We start from the raw sequence: 15092 nt of genomic DNA on the forward strand, positions 1-15092 counted from the left end.
TTCCAATGCAAAAAGATTCATCCTCAGATTAAACAAGCTACCATTAATTCGGTAACAGATATAGATGCTGCCGTCGTAGTCAAGATCGACGGAGGCCTGATGGAGCTTCATGCTGAAGAAGATGCTGAATAGAGTTGGCACAGCCCTGCTTCAACCCATTGGTAATGGGGAAGGACTCCGCGAGGTCGTTATTCAGTCTACCTGACCAAGCGGGTGTTCATGGAGCTGGATGATCATGTTGGGGAACTTTGGGGGACAGCCTAGGCGTTCCAAGATTTGCCAAAGTCCTTCCCTGCTCACAGTATCAAATGCCTTGGTCAGATCCACAAAAGTGACATAAAGCCCTTTGTTTTGTTCACAACACTTCTCCTGGAGCTAGCGTAGAGCAAATACCATGTCTGTAGTGCCTGTTGGATCTAAAACCACATTGACTTTCTTAGCGGTGTTCCTCTGCAATGGTGGTTACCAGTCTGTTCAAGAGGATCCGTGCAAGAACTTTTCCAGAGATGGAGAGCAGGGTAATCCTCCTATAATTGGAGCAGTCAGACTTTTGCCCTTTGTTCTTGTACAAGGTGATAATAACTGCATCTCTTAGGTCTTTGGGAAGCTTGCCTTGATTCCAGCAGCAATAGAAGAGTTCATGTAGTTTGATGTGTAGTATCGGTCCTCCATGCTTCCATATCTGCGCAGGTATGCCATCAACTACTCCAGCCTTTCCAGTCTTCAACTGCTCGATTGCTTTACAGGTCTCTTGCAGTGTAGGAACCTCGTCAAGCTGTTTTATCGGCTGCTGAGGAATGCGGTTGAGTGCAGTGTCCGTGTAGCATGCGGTTGGCACTGAAGAGGGATTGGAAGTGTTCTGACCATCGGTTCAGAATAGAGGCCTTATCCGTGAGGAGTGTCTCTGCGCAATAGGCTCAGAACTTGATGTGTTGGGCCATAGACTGGGTTAAAGGCTTCATAAAATCTACCATAGTCTCCTGTGTCTGCACAAAGCTGGGTTTTCTGTGCCAGGTCTGTCCAGCACTTGTTTTGGATCTCACGAAGAATGCTGCATGCAGTTCTGAAGGCTGATTTCTTTTCTGGACAAAGAGGCTGGGCCAGGTGGGCCCGAAGCGCTGATCTCTTCTTTGCCATGAGAGTTTGGATCTCATCGAACCAGACACGATTTTTCTTGGAAGTGTAACCCAGGACTTCTTCAGCCGACTGCTGGATGGTGGTTTTCAACTCTTCCCAGAACACTTCTGGTGAACTGTCTATGGGAGGCTTCCTTTCCTTGGCTTAGGTTCAAATTGGAGGTTCAGTTTGCAGAGTGCAGCGTACAAGGCGATGGTCAGTATGGCATTCTGCACTGGGCATCACTCTGGTGTGTAAAACATCTTTAAGGTCACTCTGGCGTGTAACTATGTAATCTATCTAATGTTTGGACCGAGGATGCATCCACATTGTTTTTAGGCTGTCCTTTTGCTGAAATATAGTATTGGTGATGACAAGTTGCTGTTCAGCACAAAGCTCCAGGAGTATGCGACCATTGTCGTTACCGTTTCCGATGTCATGTTTTCCAAGTACTCCTTTCCAGGTGTCCGAATCTCAACCTACTCCGGCATTGAAATCGCCGAGGATGAAAATCTTGTCTTCTGTTAGAGTGCTTTGCAAGAGGGATACGCAAGGACATGATGCGGTCAGAGTGACCGGTGAGCAGGTTTCCAAATCTGGATGCAATGGGAGTCTCTGATCATGAAACCAACACCTGAGATGCATCGATCCCCCTTTGACTTGGCCGACCAGTAGAGGGTGTATCCAGCGCCATGTTCTTTGAGGCTGCCTTCCACCCCAAAATCGGACTTCACGGAGAGCAGTGATGTCTACATCCAACCTCTGGAGTTCGTAAGCAATGAGGGCAGAGCGTCACTCAGGACGACCACTGTTTGTTATGTCGAGCATGTTCTGATGTTCCAACATGCGAGTTTGAGTTTTTTTTTCATTAGGTGAGTTAGAGACACCTTTTCTAGCTCATATGGCCCATTTTTGATTGCATTCCTACCATAAGGCAAGATCCATTTTTTTTTTTTAAATGAAATCGAGTACCGTAATAATTGAAGACGACATGAAACTAGTATTGAATAAGTATATTTTCAAATTTATTATCTGAAAACTCTTATCATTGGCCATGTTACATGTTAATTTATATTTTAATAAAATATACACTTTGTAGTGTTATAATGTTTTTAATTTTCCTATGAGATGAACTTTTTCTCCATGATGAACTATACATGCATCACTTATATATTGCTGATTATATAAAATATGTCATTTAAAAGTTGTTAGTTGTAATTGCAGTTTACACGTATGTCCTGGTATAATTAGCTGCTACCAAGAATCTACTATCATTAATCCATGAACAATAAAAAAGCAAAACAGTTTGTGTTTGACTGATTTTCATGTCATAGCAAGCTGGATTATACATTTTTGAAATAAAATGAGTTAAACTATCATATCGTCGGTCGCAACACATAGTGGCGTACGTGAAGGACAAAATGTTTCCGAGCAAAACGTTTTTGTAGGTTATGCCTCTAGTGAGGGAGTCGATACTCCTACACTGTTATCTCTCAGTGGCCCGATTCCATTTGGAATTGAAGTTTAAGGTTGAAACTATTAAACTGTACCTTTAATAGTTAACAAGGAGTAACTATTATAGGATAATAGCTAGCTCTAAAGCTATATGCCACTATGTGAAACGGAAAATTTGGAAAATCACTCTACGCCACTATGTGTTGCGACCGACGATATACTATAATAGACCAACTTAGTGTTTCATAACCAGTAAAGTGTAGGACATTTTTTGTTTTGACTACTTGCTCAAAATAGCATTGTATCCAAACTTTGTTACACAATTACATTAGTTTTTAGAGCCTAAAATGAGGCTATATCACCCTTTTCAACCTTCTCTAATCTTCATCTCCATAGACATTACATATAAAATGGAAAGATCCATTCAAGTTTGAAAATCAAACACAGTTCTTCCATCTAAAATCAATAGAATCAAGAAATTAAAAGTTTTGAAGACTAATTGTCATGGCTTCTGCACAGGAATGATATAACTTAGTTATCTTTTAATGAGAAAATGGAATAAATGCTCCCTTATAGAAAATAAAACAATAGAAATATATCATAATTCAATTTGTATTTTTGTAACCTCAAGTGAGCTATAGAGGGCGGCATGATATATCGATCGATGGGGTCATACATGTATGATGTTAGGATCAAAGCTCTCTGAGTTCAACAGAACTAATACATAAACATTTATTTCGCAGGAACAAGTGATTCATTCCTGTGTAGAACCTGTTACACCCACTTACAAACTGAAATAAAAGGCAGGTATATATATATATATATTTTATAGGCACTTGAATCATTCTAAAACTACATTAATACACACACTTAGTAAATATGGTGATGAATACTTGGGTATAGCTACATTTATCTTAAAAGTATTGAGTTTGCTTTATCTTTGTCAATTTAACTTTCTCTACTTTCTCTACTTATATCTACAATGTTTCTAGTTAATTCTAGCATGATGATTAGCAGGAAAGAACAGAAAAATATTAATTGAAATAAAGTAATCTGGTACTTTCATCCAATGATCGTAAAATAAAACTTATGTATATAAAAACTTTTGGTTTGAACTTTAACCTTCATTTAATATGAAGACCTGTATACCTTGCTCTCTTTTCAGTCAGTACTCACACAATTTAGAGTTAAAATCGCTGGTTTAAATAATAACTATACAGATGAACTAACTTAATTCTAAAACTAAGTAATGCAAGTAAAAGAAAAAATATCAACTGAGTTGCGCATATACACACAAAAGTAAAAATTAAAACGCAAATAAAGAAGCACACATAATATGGATGGATAAATATACTATATATTGCATTAGTTCTAGACTAAAATGGAAGAGCTGTCAGTTGCATGCATTCTACATTACACACACTATAGAGGATTATATAAACCTCTAAATATTGTAATTACAAACCATTGGGGTTTTTAATAGGAAAAAAGTTATCTACATAGGCAAGAAAAATTGTGTTCTTTTAGTATTTTTTTAACATGGAATATATATTATGGACCCTTGAAAGTTGACTGTGAGTTTCCTGTTGTAAGTCTGCCTGCGTCACCCTTTTTATGCTGTGACTTATTAAAGTCGTTTTGCAGAAATAATAAATTCACTATTTTGTCATTTCCTTGGTATATTCAAGACTTGTTTCTACTTGTAATAGTTTGCGTAATACCTCTTACAAACAGCACATAGATGGCAATATACTAAATAAGCTGTGGTATTGATCTTGCCTTCGATGTTTTGTTGGCTACCATTACATTACATATTGCATGTTCAAACCATTTGGACTTTACTAGGAGTAAAGGAGGAAAAGAAAATATTGATGGGATCCCTCCATAGTTAGACCAAGTCTAAAGTTTGACCTAGTCTAACTTGTTTTGTGCATACAGACTTTAAAGAGTCACCTCATCATTCACCAACAAATTGTTTGATGGTAAACTTACAATACACTTTGATGGGTCTAAATTTCAGTATTTTGTCACAATCAACAGTAATTGGTGTAGCATTGCTTTCCTTAACTACTTGTATAGCTTCAATCTTACAAATAAAATTGAAGGTCCTTGTCTCAATTTTAGTCATTTTGAGATCATTGCATTGAAATCATTCTGGCATACAAGGCTGTTTCACTGATCTATGGCTTTATTGGAATTTGAAATGGACTAATAAGTCTATGTTGTCAATAGAAAGCCCATTATTTTCCAAACAAAATTTTGGTTGGTACCAAATTCTCATTTTTGCCAAAAATGAAAACGAGGCAATGTTGTGCTGGGCCAACAAAATGTCTACAATCTTAACAACAAATGTTCTCCACGAAACATTCATAAACATATTAAAACTTTGACACTAAGAAACTATAATACATATTCTCTAATTCTACTGAATCTAATGTAATAATATCTAGTATTTGTGACATAATATAGGATTTATAGCTGTATAATAACATATAAAAGTTTACACAATTCATGCATGTTCTTTAGTTACAAATCAGCATGAATGAGTACATGTTACTACATAATCCTATTCATACATGACACTCTACTGACATGGGTATAGTCCTAAAGATCATAATCCCAACCAATATTTTTTGGGAGGGATTCCAAAATTACTGAAAATCCAGGTATAATCCTTACCCCGTAGTTTGTGTCCAATAATGCTGAGATTGAGAGAACAATGTTAAAATATTGATGGTTATGCCAATTTGTTGACAGGGATTTGATAAAAATGGACAGCAACAATCTATTGCAATAAACCTTTTCATATATCAGTAGCTAATTAAAAATCTCAGGAAGATGTGGTGTGCGGTAAATGAACACCACAACTAATCACACACTGGGAACAGCACATTCAATGAGTGCTTGATGTGGTATGATTGTACCACATTGCTTTAACTTGACACAGCATTATATTGCATGCCAATCCACTGCGTGGATGAATACGCATTGAAATTACCAGATATTGATTGGTTGAATATGTATTGATGGTTGCATGCGATTGGTATTTTTTGTAGAAGTCCTCCTTAAAAGTCAAATTTCATCACATGTCAGCAAGAACATTTTTGGTCACTGACTAGTAAATGAAGTTTTTACAGTTTTTCTTAATTTATGCTTTTCTTGAATAACATCAATACAGTCAGTGACACATCTTGAATAACATCAATACAGTCAGTGACACATTATTTCAGAAACAGCCATAATTACACCATTTTGGGAGTTTCATGTTCAGTTTGGATATTCTGGTATATAATCCAACCCATGATTACATTGTAGTTGTGAAAGAGGTGTAACTACACATACATGCTTGGAACTATGGTAATAACAATAAGCTACTTGACTATTAATTATTATCTTCTTGATGAAAATTCCATTACATAAGAACAATATATATATCAGGAATGTAAAATAGTGTTCTGATCAATATTTACACCCATATCAATACATTTCACATAAAGAAGACAATCTTTAATACAAATGTGATAAGATTTTGACCTATTTCTTACCCTTATCACATATTGATTAAATTAACACCTCAAATTCTTCACAAATTATTTATAAGCAGGTGCCATGCATCATGTGTACACATGCCATTATCAGTACATAATCAAAAGTGTATATTTGTGTATAAATTGGGCAAAGCTAATAAATTATGTGTTTCATAATAATTTAATTATGAACAAAATTGCACATCCAATTCAATTTTTTTGTAGTGAATTTTATACATCCTCAATTCCTGATAATTTCTCTGAGAATGTGACCACTTTATATAGTCACTTATTACTGTTTTTTATCACAGGAAATGAATTGGTTTTGAAGTAATACAATTAACATTTCTACTGAGAAAGTTCTCTTTTGCTCTATATTGCAATGAACTTGGTCTCATTCACACAATAACTACAAGCTGCATCATTCTATCAAAACCCATTCTCTATGTGCCCTTTCCACCATCTTGCTCTCAAAACAAGGTTCTTCCTGCGAATGCATGAGCCGCTAGTGCATTTTTTGTTTGTTATTCTTTTCGAGCATACAGTTTGTGGTAGAAATTTGGTTTGAGATGACCGTGCATAGGGTCTGTTTAGATAAACATTACCTAACAATATGTGCACAATTACATTTTACATGAATTGCACAATAGGACAGTATTGCAATCATAGAATAGTAGCCAAATTTTGCCAAAAAAGGCAAATTAAGCACATTTCTGTACACAGATTTCCTTTAATATTAATGATGGGCACTTCCTGCCCTGGCTTGATGTTGCTGCATATAGTCTACTGCATGCCGCCATACATCAACTGCATGTCTCAAGACCAGATCAGCTGACAGTTGCTCTTCCATCTCATGCACAGGCTGACCATCTTTGCCATCTATGTAAGCACTCAAAACAGCTGAGATACTGTGGAAGATACATCAAGTAGGTTTCTCAATTAAAGGCACAATACTAAAATGAAAAAAGTGGTCACTTTTCTTTTTTTCTTTTTAAAGGTAATTTGTAGCCTGTCCAGCTGCCATATGCTCACAGACGGGCTGCTTTATGGACTCACACTATTTCTACACACATCTGATATTTATAATGCTTATCTGTATAGTTTTTCTCACTCATGCGGTAAATAAACCAGAAACCATGTTTTCATATTGAAGTAACAGGCCTCCAGAACAAGTTTCTTGTCCCCACTCTATGCATGATAGGTAGCTGAATTGGCACATCATATAACATTTGTACACTATTAGTCCATTTGACTTCCTTGAGAGTGACATCAGTGCATGCTTCAGTGCAAGTAGTATTAAATCGCATATTTATACTTAAAGAACTGGCGTGTTTATGTACACTATTAATGACAGTACATCTGTACACGTGTGAAGTAACTCCGACAAAGTACTGGCATCACAGTCTCTCTCTCAAGGAAGCAGAGTGGGCTATAATAATAATAATAAAACTGCATTTAATCACGCTTTCTGGATACTCAGATCCCTCAAAGCACGCCACAGGTCGATATGCTGCCAAGCCCCTAAGGGCAGCGCAAGTTGACCTCAATGCTGAGTGTGACAGACAACAGGCCCGGGCTGATCACCTGCACTTTACGGAAAGGCCTGCAACTTTTACATGTACAGATATTGCTCTTCTGGTACATGGGACCATCATTTTACGTGACTCTCCAAACCACGCCACACTATGCACCCGCTGTGGTGTCTGTACGTCTAGGACCACAACGAGTTGGATAGAGGATAAATGAGAAAGCTCATGATCTTACAACCTTCCGACCGATAGCCTAGCATACCAAACTACATGACCACCCTCTACCTCTAGGCTAATACTGTAGCCTTCTATAGGGTGGACTAAAGATGATCACCATTTCCCTTCTCCTCTGCTATAGCAAGCGAAACAAATGTAGGCCAATAGAGACAACAAATAGATTTACTGGAGCTGTATCCTTAAAATCAGCATTATTTTGTACAGAACATCTCACAATGCCACTCTGCATTTGTATTTGTATCATTGTCTGAAGAAAAGTGGCTGTCGGCTCTCCTTAATTCCAATAATCACACAACAGTTTGCATGTACATCTGCAATGGGCTATTTCATTTGAAATCCACACTACCCCTGTGGAAGATTTTGGAAACATCTTCCACAGAGGGAATATGTTTTTCAAATGTAATTGGTCAGGGTTAATCATTTTGAAACCCATACTCCCCCTGTATTATGGCTTTACCTATATCTTCCACAACTGGAGTGAGTATTTCAAAAGGAAGTTACCAAATGTGACCGTTCACGGCGAATGAGCCGTAAATTCCTCCCCCAGTCAATTTTGTTTTATTTTGTGTTTAAAAAATAAACTTAAAAGATGGTATATCATTTGACTTCAAACGATATCCAGAAGCGGGGATATGGTTTGTTAAACTTTGCTCCTTCAACAAAATTATAGCTTTTTACGTTTTTACATGTGTCTCTGGCAATAAATATCAAACAGCCATAATTGGCGGTCATTTCAAATCATCCCCAAGTCAACGAGGTTTAAGAAAGTTCTCTCATTGTTAATTGTTGGTTATGCATACCTGTACAAAATACAATGCCTGGTAACCCACCACTTGAACAGGATTTAGCAAAAGCAAACAAAGACCAGAGCTATTAAAAGTTCTATAGCCATCCAAGGTAGAAGCTTATTATCCACTTCAACAATAGGATTATTGATTAGTTTTTGACTATCAAAATGAGACAGATGTCGGGCTAGCTTAAGTTACCGATGAATACGACCTTCGTACATATTTTACACCGTAACTCAGAATACAATTTAGGGAATTTACGGCTCATTTGTGCTGCCGGGTCACAAATTGTCTATTCTATTTGAAACTCATACCCCCACTATGGAAGACTTTAGATAAATCTTCCACAGGGGTAGTGTGGATTTTAAATGGAACAGCCCAATGTCTCCTAATATAAAAAAGGATGAAACAGGTCATATTGATACTTACGGCCACTCAGATCTATCTTGCTCCTGGTTGCTAGTTTTCTTGAGGTCCAACATGATATATTCATACAATTCAGCTACTAGATGCTCGACATTGATATGCCTCAGTGACTGGCCCAATGCATGCTGCTGCTCAGGGTTGATTGGATCACGGAAGTCTTGTTTCACTCCTTCAAATGGATCCTGTTTGAAAATGATAAGATTGTTTGATGCAATATTTATTTGTCATGAATATCTAAGTATTTTGCATTTTATTTATTTAATGCTATACCAAAAAACTTTTGGTATAATAGTTAGCAAATGCTCTTATTATCGAGCGCTTTTGAAAACGTGAAACTGTACCAAAGTCTGATGCTTTACCAACTGAGCTAATGGGGTTGAGACACACATTTGGAGGTTTACTTGATCATATACAACTATGTGTATCAACGATTTGCTCAAAAACCTTTAAACTTTTTTGGATGGAGCTCTTCATGTTTGCATGTTTTAAAAGCGCTCGATAGTAAGCACATATGATAACAAACGAGTTTTTACGGTATTAGTTTTGTTGTTGTGCAAATAAGTTTACTCAAACTAAAAAAGAAATTGGAAAACATTTGGAATGAATAACCATCTCCTTTTAAGACCTTAAGTTGAATCAACTTCAACTGCAACTGATCATTTTTAGGGGTGATGGTATTTTGAGCATCGAGCAATGAGAATGGTAAACGAGTTGGACAGATTAACTGCTGCAAAGTATGTTGTAGTTTTGATGCATTATGTAATATCCTCCAAGCGGCAGTTCATTGAATATGTTTCATACACTCTTTGATAGCGAGTACCAATCAGAACAAGCGTTAGAAAAATCCAAACCCTGCATTGATAGTGTCTAATGCACTCTGCGTACTACGCGAAGTGCTTTCGCATGCGTTCGCATCGCGTAGGATTGATTCATTTTTCGGGCAGGTTGATGCATTTATATTTGGTTCTATTTTCCAACATTTTTAGTGATAATTTTGTAATAATAACAGCAAAAATCACATGCTGTTTTTCTTCTCCTGTAGGAAATATGTTAATGAATGTGTATTACTTATTGCTCAAGAAATTAGACAAAATAATGCACTTCGGGGCTTGTGCATTAGACACATCAACATCAGCGCATGTGCAATATCTCTCCCAACAAGTAATATGCATTCATTAACCTATAAGTAACAATATTATATTACAGTCGAATAAGTCAACAACATAAATCAATTTAAGGACACCTCAACATGAACAGCGGAATGCTATTATGATTACACAAAACACGTAAAGAGTTGCAGGAAAAGCAATGAAATCAAACATTCTGATCAGATGTGCGCGTATGAGAAAGCTCATGGTTACATACTCATCCGTTTCTTTGTAACCACTGAATTGAATCTGATGCAAATTACACTGATATAGAAAACAGATTGTGCTACATGCTCCTTTTTAAATTTTGTGATTTTATTTTGTACAATAGGAGTTAGTTACATCAAAACACAAGCAGCAAATAGTTTTTATGGGGACACACTGTATATCTCTCACATAATGCCCTTTGTTTTCTATGAAAACCTACCTGTCTATTGTCTAGTAGCCTACGAGCTCTCTCTACTGCCAAGGCTTGCCATAATGATAAGATGTGATTTAGACGGCAATATTGCTGGGCCTAAGAACAAGAACAGCATGTTTATTGTCAATAAAGGATATCAATAACAACACAGGTAAGAGCAGTATCATTTCAACAAAATATGGATATTAATTTGATTTTATAATATTACAATTGGGGTCCTACTGATCAGGGGGTCTTAAGAAGGGTAAATAACAATATGATCCATATAACATAGCAAAATGACTTTTCCTCAAAATTAAGTATTTTGATATGAAAAGGAGCAACTTAATAGTAGTTGCCAACATGTATCCCAAACATAATTCTAGCCCCAACCCAATCTCTTAATCCTAACCTTAAATCCTGTTTAATGTCGAAAATCCTGTTTAATATCGATATGAAATATCGATACAAGTACTGGTAAGAGTAAGAGCAATATCATTTCAATGAAATATGGGGATTAATTTGATTTTATAATTATGATCCCATCAGGTGGGTCTTTAGAAGGGATAAATGACAATACCAAAAGTAATGTACCAAAATAGTCCAGTCAATCTAAACAAATTAGTGGTGTCACCCACCACTAATTGCAACAGAATTTTTTTCACTTTTATACATTTTAGAGATGTCCCCTGAACATCATACCAAAAATATACCAAAATATACTTGGTGGAAAGGTAGTTTTTGGCGGGAAAAGGTCATACAGGGGTCAGATTTCAAAATTGCTTTAATCTTTTAAAAACTATACCAAAGCATTCCTCTAGTCTTAAGGATTCAGAAAAAGTATAGTTTGTCATATCTGTGATGTACCATTCTCAAGTTATAAGCAAAAAGGTCAAAGGTCAAATTTTGAGCTCCATGTGGGTCAACTTCGAAAAAATGCTCCGATCTCCTTAAAAATGGTCTCAATGTGTTCGTCCTTTAAAAACACTCCAAAATAAGAATAGTTTGCCATATCTTGGATGTTTCATTACCTAGGTAGCAGGGTAAAAGAGGTCATTGACCATTGAACTCTATTGACCCCGACCTAGTTTTCGATGTTACGCATGTAATTAAACAACCTAAACAGTGCAAATATTCTTTAAATAAATTATGTTTGCAAGTCGAACAATTTGAGACCATTTTGGTTTAAATCAGACAATTTTAGTTTTTGACCTCTGTTGAACCCAACATTTGACCTTTGACCTTTTCGGCTATAACTCAAGAACCGTACATCACAGGTATGGCAAACTATATTTTTTCTGAATCCTTATGACTAGAGGAATAATTTGGTATAGTTTTTAAAATGATTGGAGCAATTTTGAAATTTGACCCCTGTATGACCTTTTCCCGCCAAAAACTACCTTTCCACCAAGTATATTTTAGTATACTTTTTGTATGCTGTTCAGGGGACATCTCTGACATTCATAGGAGTGAAAAAAATTCTGTTGCAATTAGTGGTGAGTCAAAACCCAATTTGACTGGACTAAAATGATTTTTCCTCAAAATGAAATGGAGCAACTTTAGAACAGTGGTTGTCAACAAGAACCCCAAACATATTAACTATACTAACTTAATCTCATAATCCTAACCCTAATCCAAATCCTCAAATCTAACCATAATCCTTATCTTGTAGGGTGGTAGCAGTTACTTATAACTCTTGCTAATGAACAATATAGGGTGTTATAGGATTACAAAATCATGTATAAATTGAGATGCATTTTGAAACCTACAGATTATATGGTTGGTGTAACAATATTGGAAATATAAGATGTGTGAAACCCTGTTATCGTATGCATGTACCTTTGGGCTGTGTTTGAGCCCTCTATCTAGAGGCAGCTTTAGCATTCGATGCAGGTACTCTCTGATGCGCATTGAAGCTTCTACTTCTGTGTTCACTAAGAAACCAATGGCAATGTCTAATGCTGCAAGGCAGTCGCAGAGATCTGGAAAATTCCTCAAATCTGAAAGAATCTGGTGCTTGATGGCTGGTGAAAGACTCTCCTGTATTGAGATAAGTTGCAAATTGAGGTGCTCAATTTATTGTTTAATAGTTTAGAAAGCAAATTCAAAATCATTTACCAGATTAGATGTTTTTCTCCTTATATAAAGATTGGTAACTATAAGTAAAATGGAACCCAATGCAATTGCAATTTTAAGTTTCCAAGATTGTCCACACTAGTTTACTAACAGGCAGACTCATTTTTGCCTCTGTTGCATAGTATCTGGGATATAACCATTCAGCAAAAATAACCATGGCTCGACTTTTGCACACACCCGCATGCCAATGGCGTGTAATTTTGCTGTATATAGGGCGCTACTGACCAGGTGTTAAAGAAGACTAAATATCAAGAAAAGAGAGAAAGAAAATGGCGAGAGCAGTAGAAGATGAATGGTGAGTCGGGTAAACCCTGTGAATGGTTAGCAAGGAAGAGAGCAAGATGTATTGCACTGTGTGCAAGTTGTACCCAGACCAGAAGAATCCAACTTTGTTCAAGGGACACCAAATAACAAGATACAGGCTATAATCCAACATGAATGCTCAAAAACACACTAAGTGTGAAGTTGCGGAATTGGCCAAAGCACAACCGTCAGAAACGCCGGCAGCTAGAGCCCTCTGATTGCTGAACCAAACCCAGACTGATCGGATGACCATACCCTTCAGATCTGCACACCCAATCGCCAAAAGGGGTGCTCTTTTCTGATTTTGAATGGATATGCGATTTACTTATGCTTATAAAGATGTTTATTACTTACTAGCGGGATACCCGCGCTTCGCGCGGGTCCCCGCTAGATGAGTACGGTAAATGTGAGCATTCACTGTGACAGGAAGAAATACTGAACAGGTAGAATCATTGAAAGGTGTATTTTATTTACATAAATCTGTCTCTTTATTACATTTCCCTTTTACCTTCTTTTTTTATTTGCTGCTTTTTTTATTCAATTCTGTTCTCATTATTTTAGCTTCTTTTTTTTTCTTACCGGTACATTTCCTGATTAGTTTCTTTCCTTTGTTTCGTTCCCTTTCATTTAGTTACTTTAACCCGTTGGCCTATTACTTTCATTTTTCTTCATAGTACTGCTTCATGTTGTTTATACAACACACATCTTTTTCCCGTATTTATTACGTCCTCTCATAGCGTGTATGCGGGCGTGTTCATCCGTTATCATAATCCCGTGACCCGTCCATGTACCTTTTTGTCTTTAATTTTCGATTTATTTTTCCTTCTTTTTATATTATCATGTCCACTGGTCTCTGGCTCGCAAGTCGTGTGGCTCTGTGCCGTTTACGCGTGCATTGGCGTAGTGCGCATTACGCACGCGGCGCTGACTGCCAGCTGCAGTTTTTCATAACAAAAACCCGTTTTACCCATATTTTCACTGTTTTTGCAGCCAATTCTTGACCGATTTCAACCAAATAAAGTCCAGGCAATTTCCGTATATTCCTCGATCTCCGTATGAATTTGGCGACATTTGGATCGAAACTGACGGAGCCTTTTACATAAACCACATACATACATACACACATACATACAACATTCCCCTATTTATAGTAAGACTAGGGGGATACCCGCTAGATGAGTAAATGGGAGCGTTCACTATAACAGGATTAATTACTTCCTCTACACATATCAATGCCTTTCAAAGGACATCAAACTTGCCCCACCATCTCTTCACGCTTGACAGTTGCTGTTTCCTCACCCTGGGAGCTACATGCTCGTGATCTTAACTAGGCTTCTGCTTCTTGCCCTGTTCGTTTGAAATAACTAGAAATAAGTGCGATTATCAATTACCGATACATAAAGTCAGAACCATACTAAATGTTGGTTCCAAGTTTTGGAATGAATTACCCTTGTATTTAAAAATCTGCTAGAACAATAGGTCAGTTTAAAAGAAATCTGGTCCTTTATCTTCAGACAGTGTAATGCTTATTTCTTGTGGTCACTAAAATTATAATCTATAATCTTGCTGATTCAAATTGCTATTGTATTGTAAGTTTATTGAGCTTGCTTGCTACATGTTTGTACTGTTTTTTAGTAAATATGTTTTGGCTTTGTTTTTTTGATAGTATTTTTGTAATTTTTGCCATTGATCATCAGACCCAGCTACTGACCCAAATACTAGACAGACTGATGGACATTTCAATGGATGTTAAAAGACTGAACAAGCAACTTATGCCAGAAAATACTGACAGCACCTTCAGAGATTAATTATTGTCATAATATTACCTTGCACATTTTGATCATGTGCACATTATTGTAACACATGTTTTTGTTAACATTCTATGCATTGAATCATCGTTTTATCATCTTATCATGTGAATGCGTACAATCACATCTTACTATAAATAGGGAAAAGCTGTATGCGTGTATGTATATATGATGTACATTGTATGTACATGAAAGGCTCTGTCAGTTTTGATCCAAATG

The 15092-nt window shown here is 36.7% G+C and overlaps 2 protein-coding genes across 2 annotated transcripts in view; both read right to left on the reverse strand.

Annotated features, from left to right (window-relative positions):
- Positions 1-436: 436 nt before the first annotated feature.
- On the reverse strand, positions 437-4699 carry LOC140150122 (uncharacterized). Its single transcript, XM_072172126.1, has 3 exons — positions 4564-4699; positions 972-1280; positions 437-837 (listed from the first exon to the last, which is right to left on the reverse strand). The coding sequence occupies exons 1-3, from the start codon at positions 4697-4699 to the stop codon at positions 437-439; spliced, it is 846 nt and encodes a 281-aa protein (XP_072028227.1).
- Positions 4700-4964: 265 nt separating this feature from the next.
- The window catches only part of LOC140150123 (E3 ubiquitin-protein ligase rnf213-alpha-like), a 55155-nt gene continuing 45027 nt past the window's right edge, over positions 4965-15092 (reverse strand). The window contains exons 35-38 of the mRNA XM_072172127.1: positions 12466-12666; positions 10654-10743; positions 9082-9260; positions 4965-7006 (exon numbers count right to left, since the gene is read on the reverse strand). Coding sequence (XP_072028228.1) covers positions 6835-7006; positions 9082-9260; positions 10654-10743; positions 12466-12666 — 642 coding nt within the window. The 3' untranslated portion in view covers positions 4965-6834. The remainder of the gene's footprint in view (positions 7007-9081; positions 9261-10653; positions 10744-12465; positions 12667-15092) is intronic.

The sequence above is a fragment of the Amphiura filiformis genome, chromosome 4 (assembly GCF_039555335.1).
Source record: "Amphiura filiformis chromosome 4, Afil_fr2py, whole genome shotgun sequence".
Lineage (NCBI taxonomy): Eukaryota > Metazoa > Echinodermata > Ophiuroidea > Amphilepidida > Amphiuridae > Amphiura > Amphiura filiformis.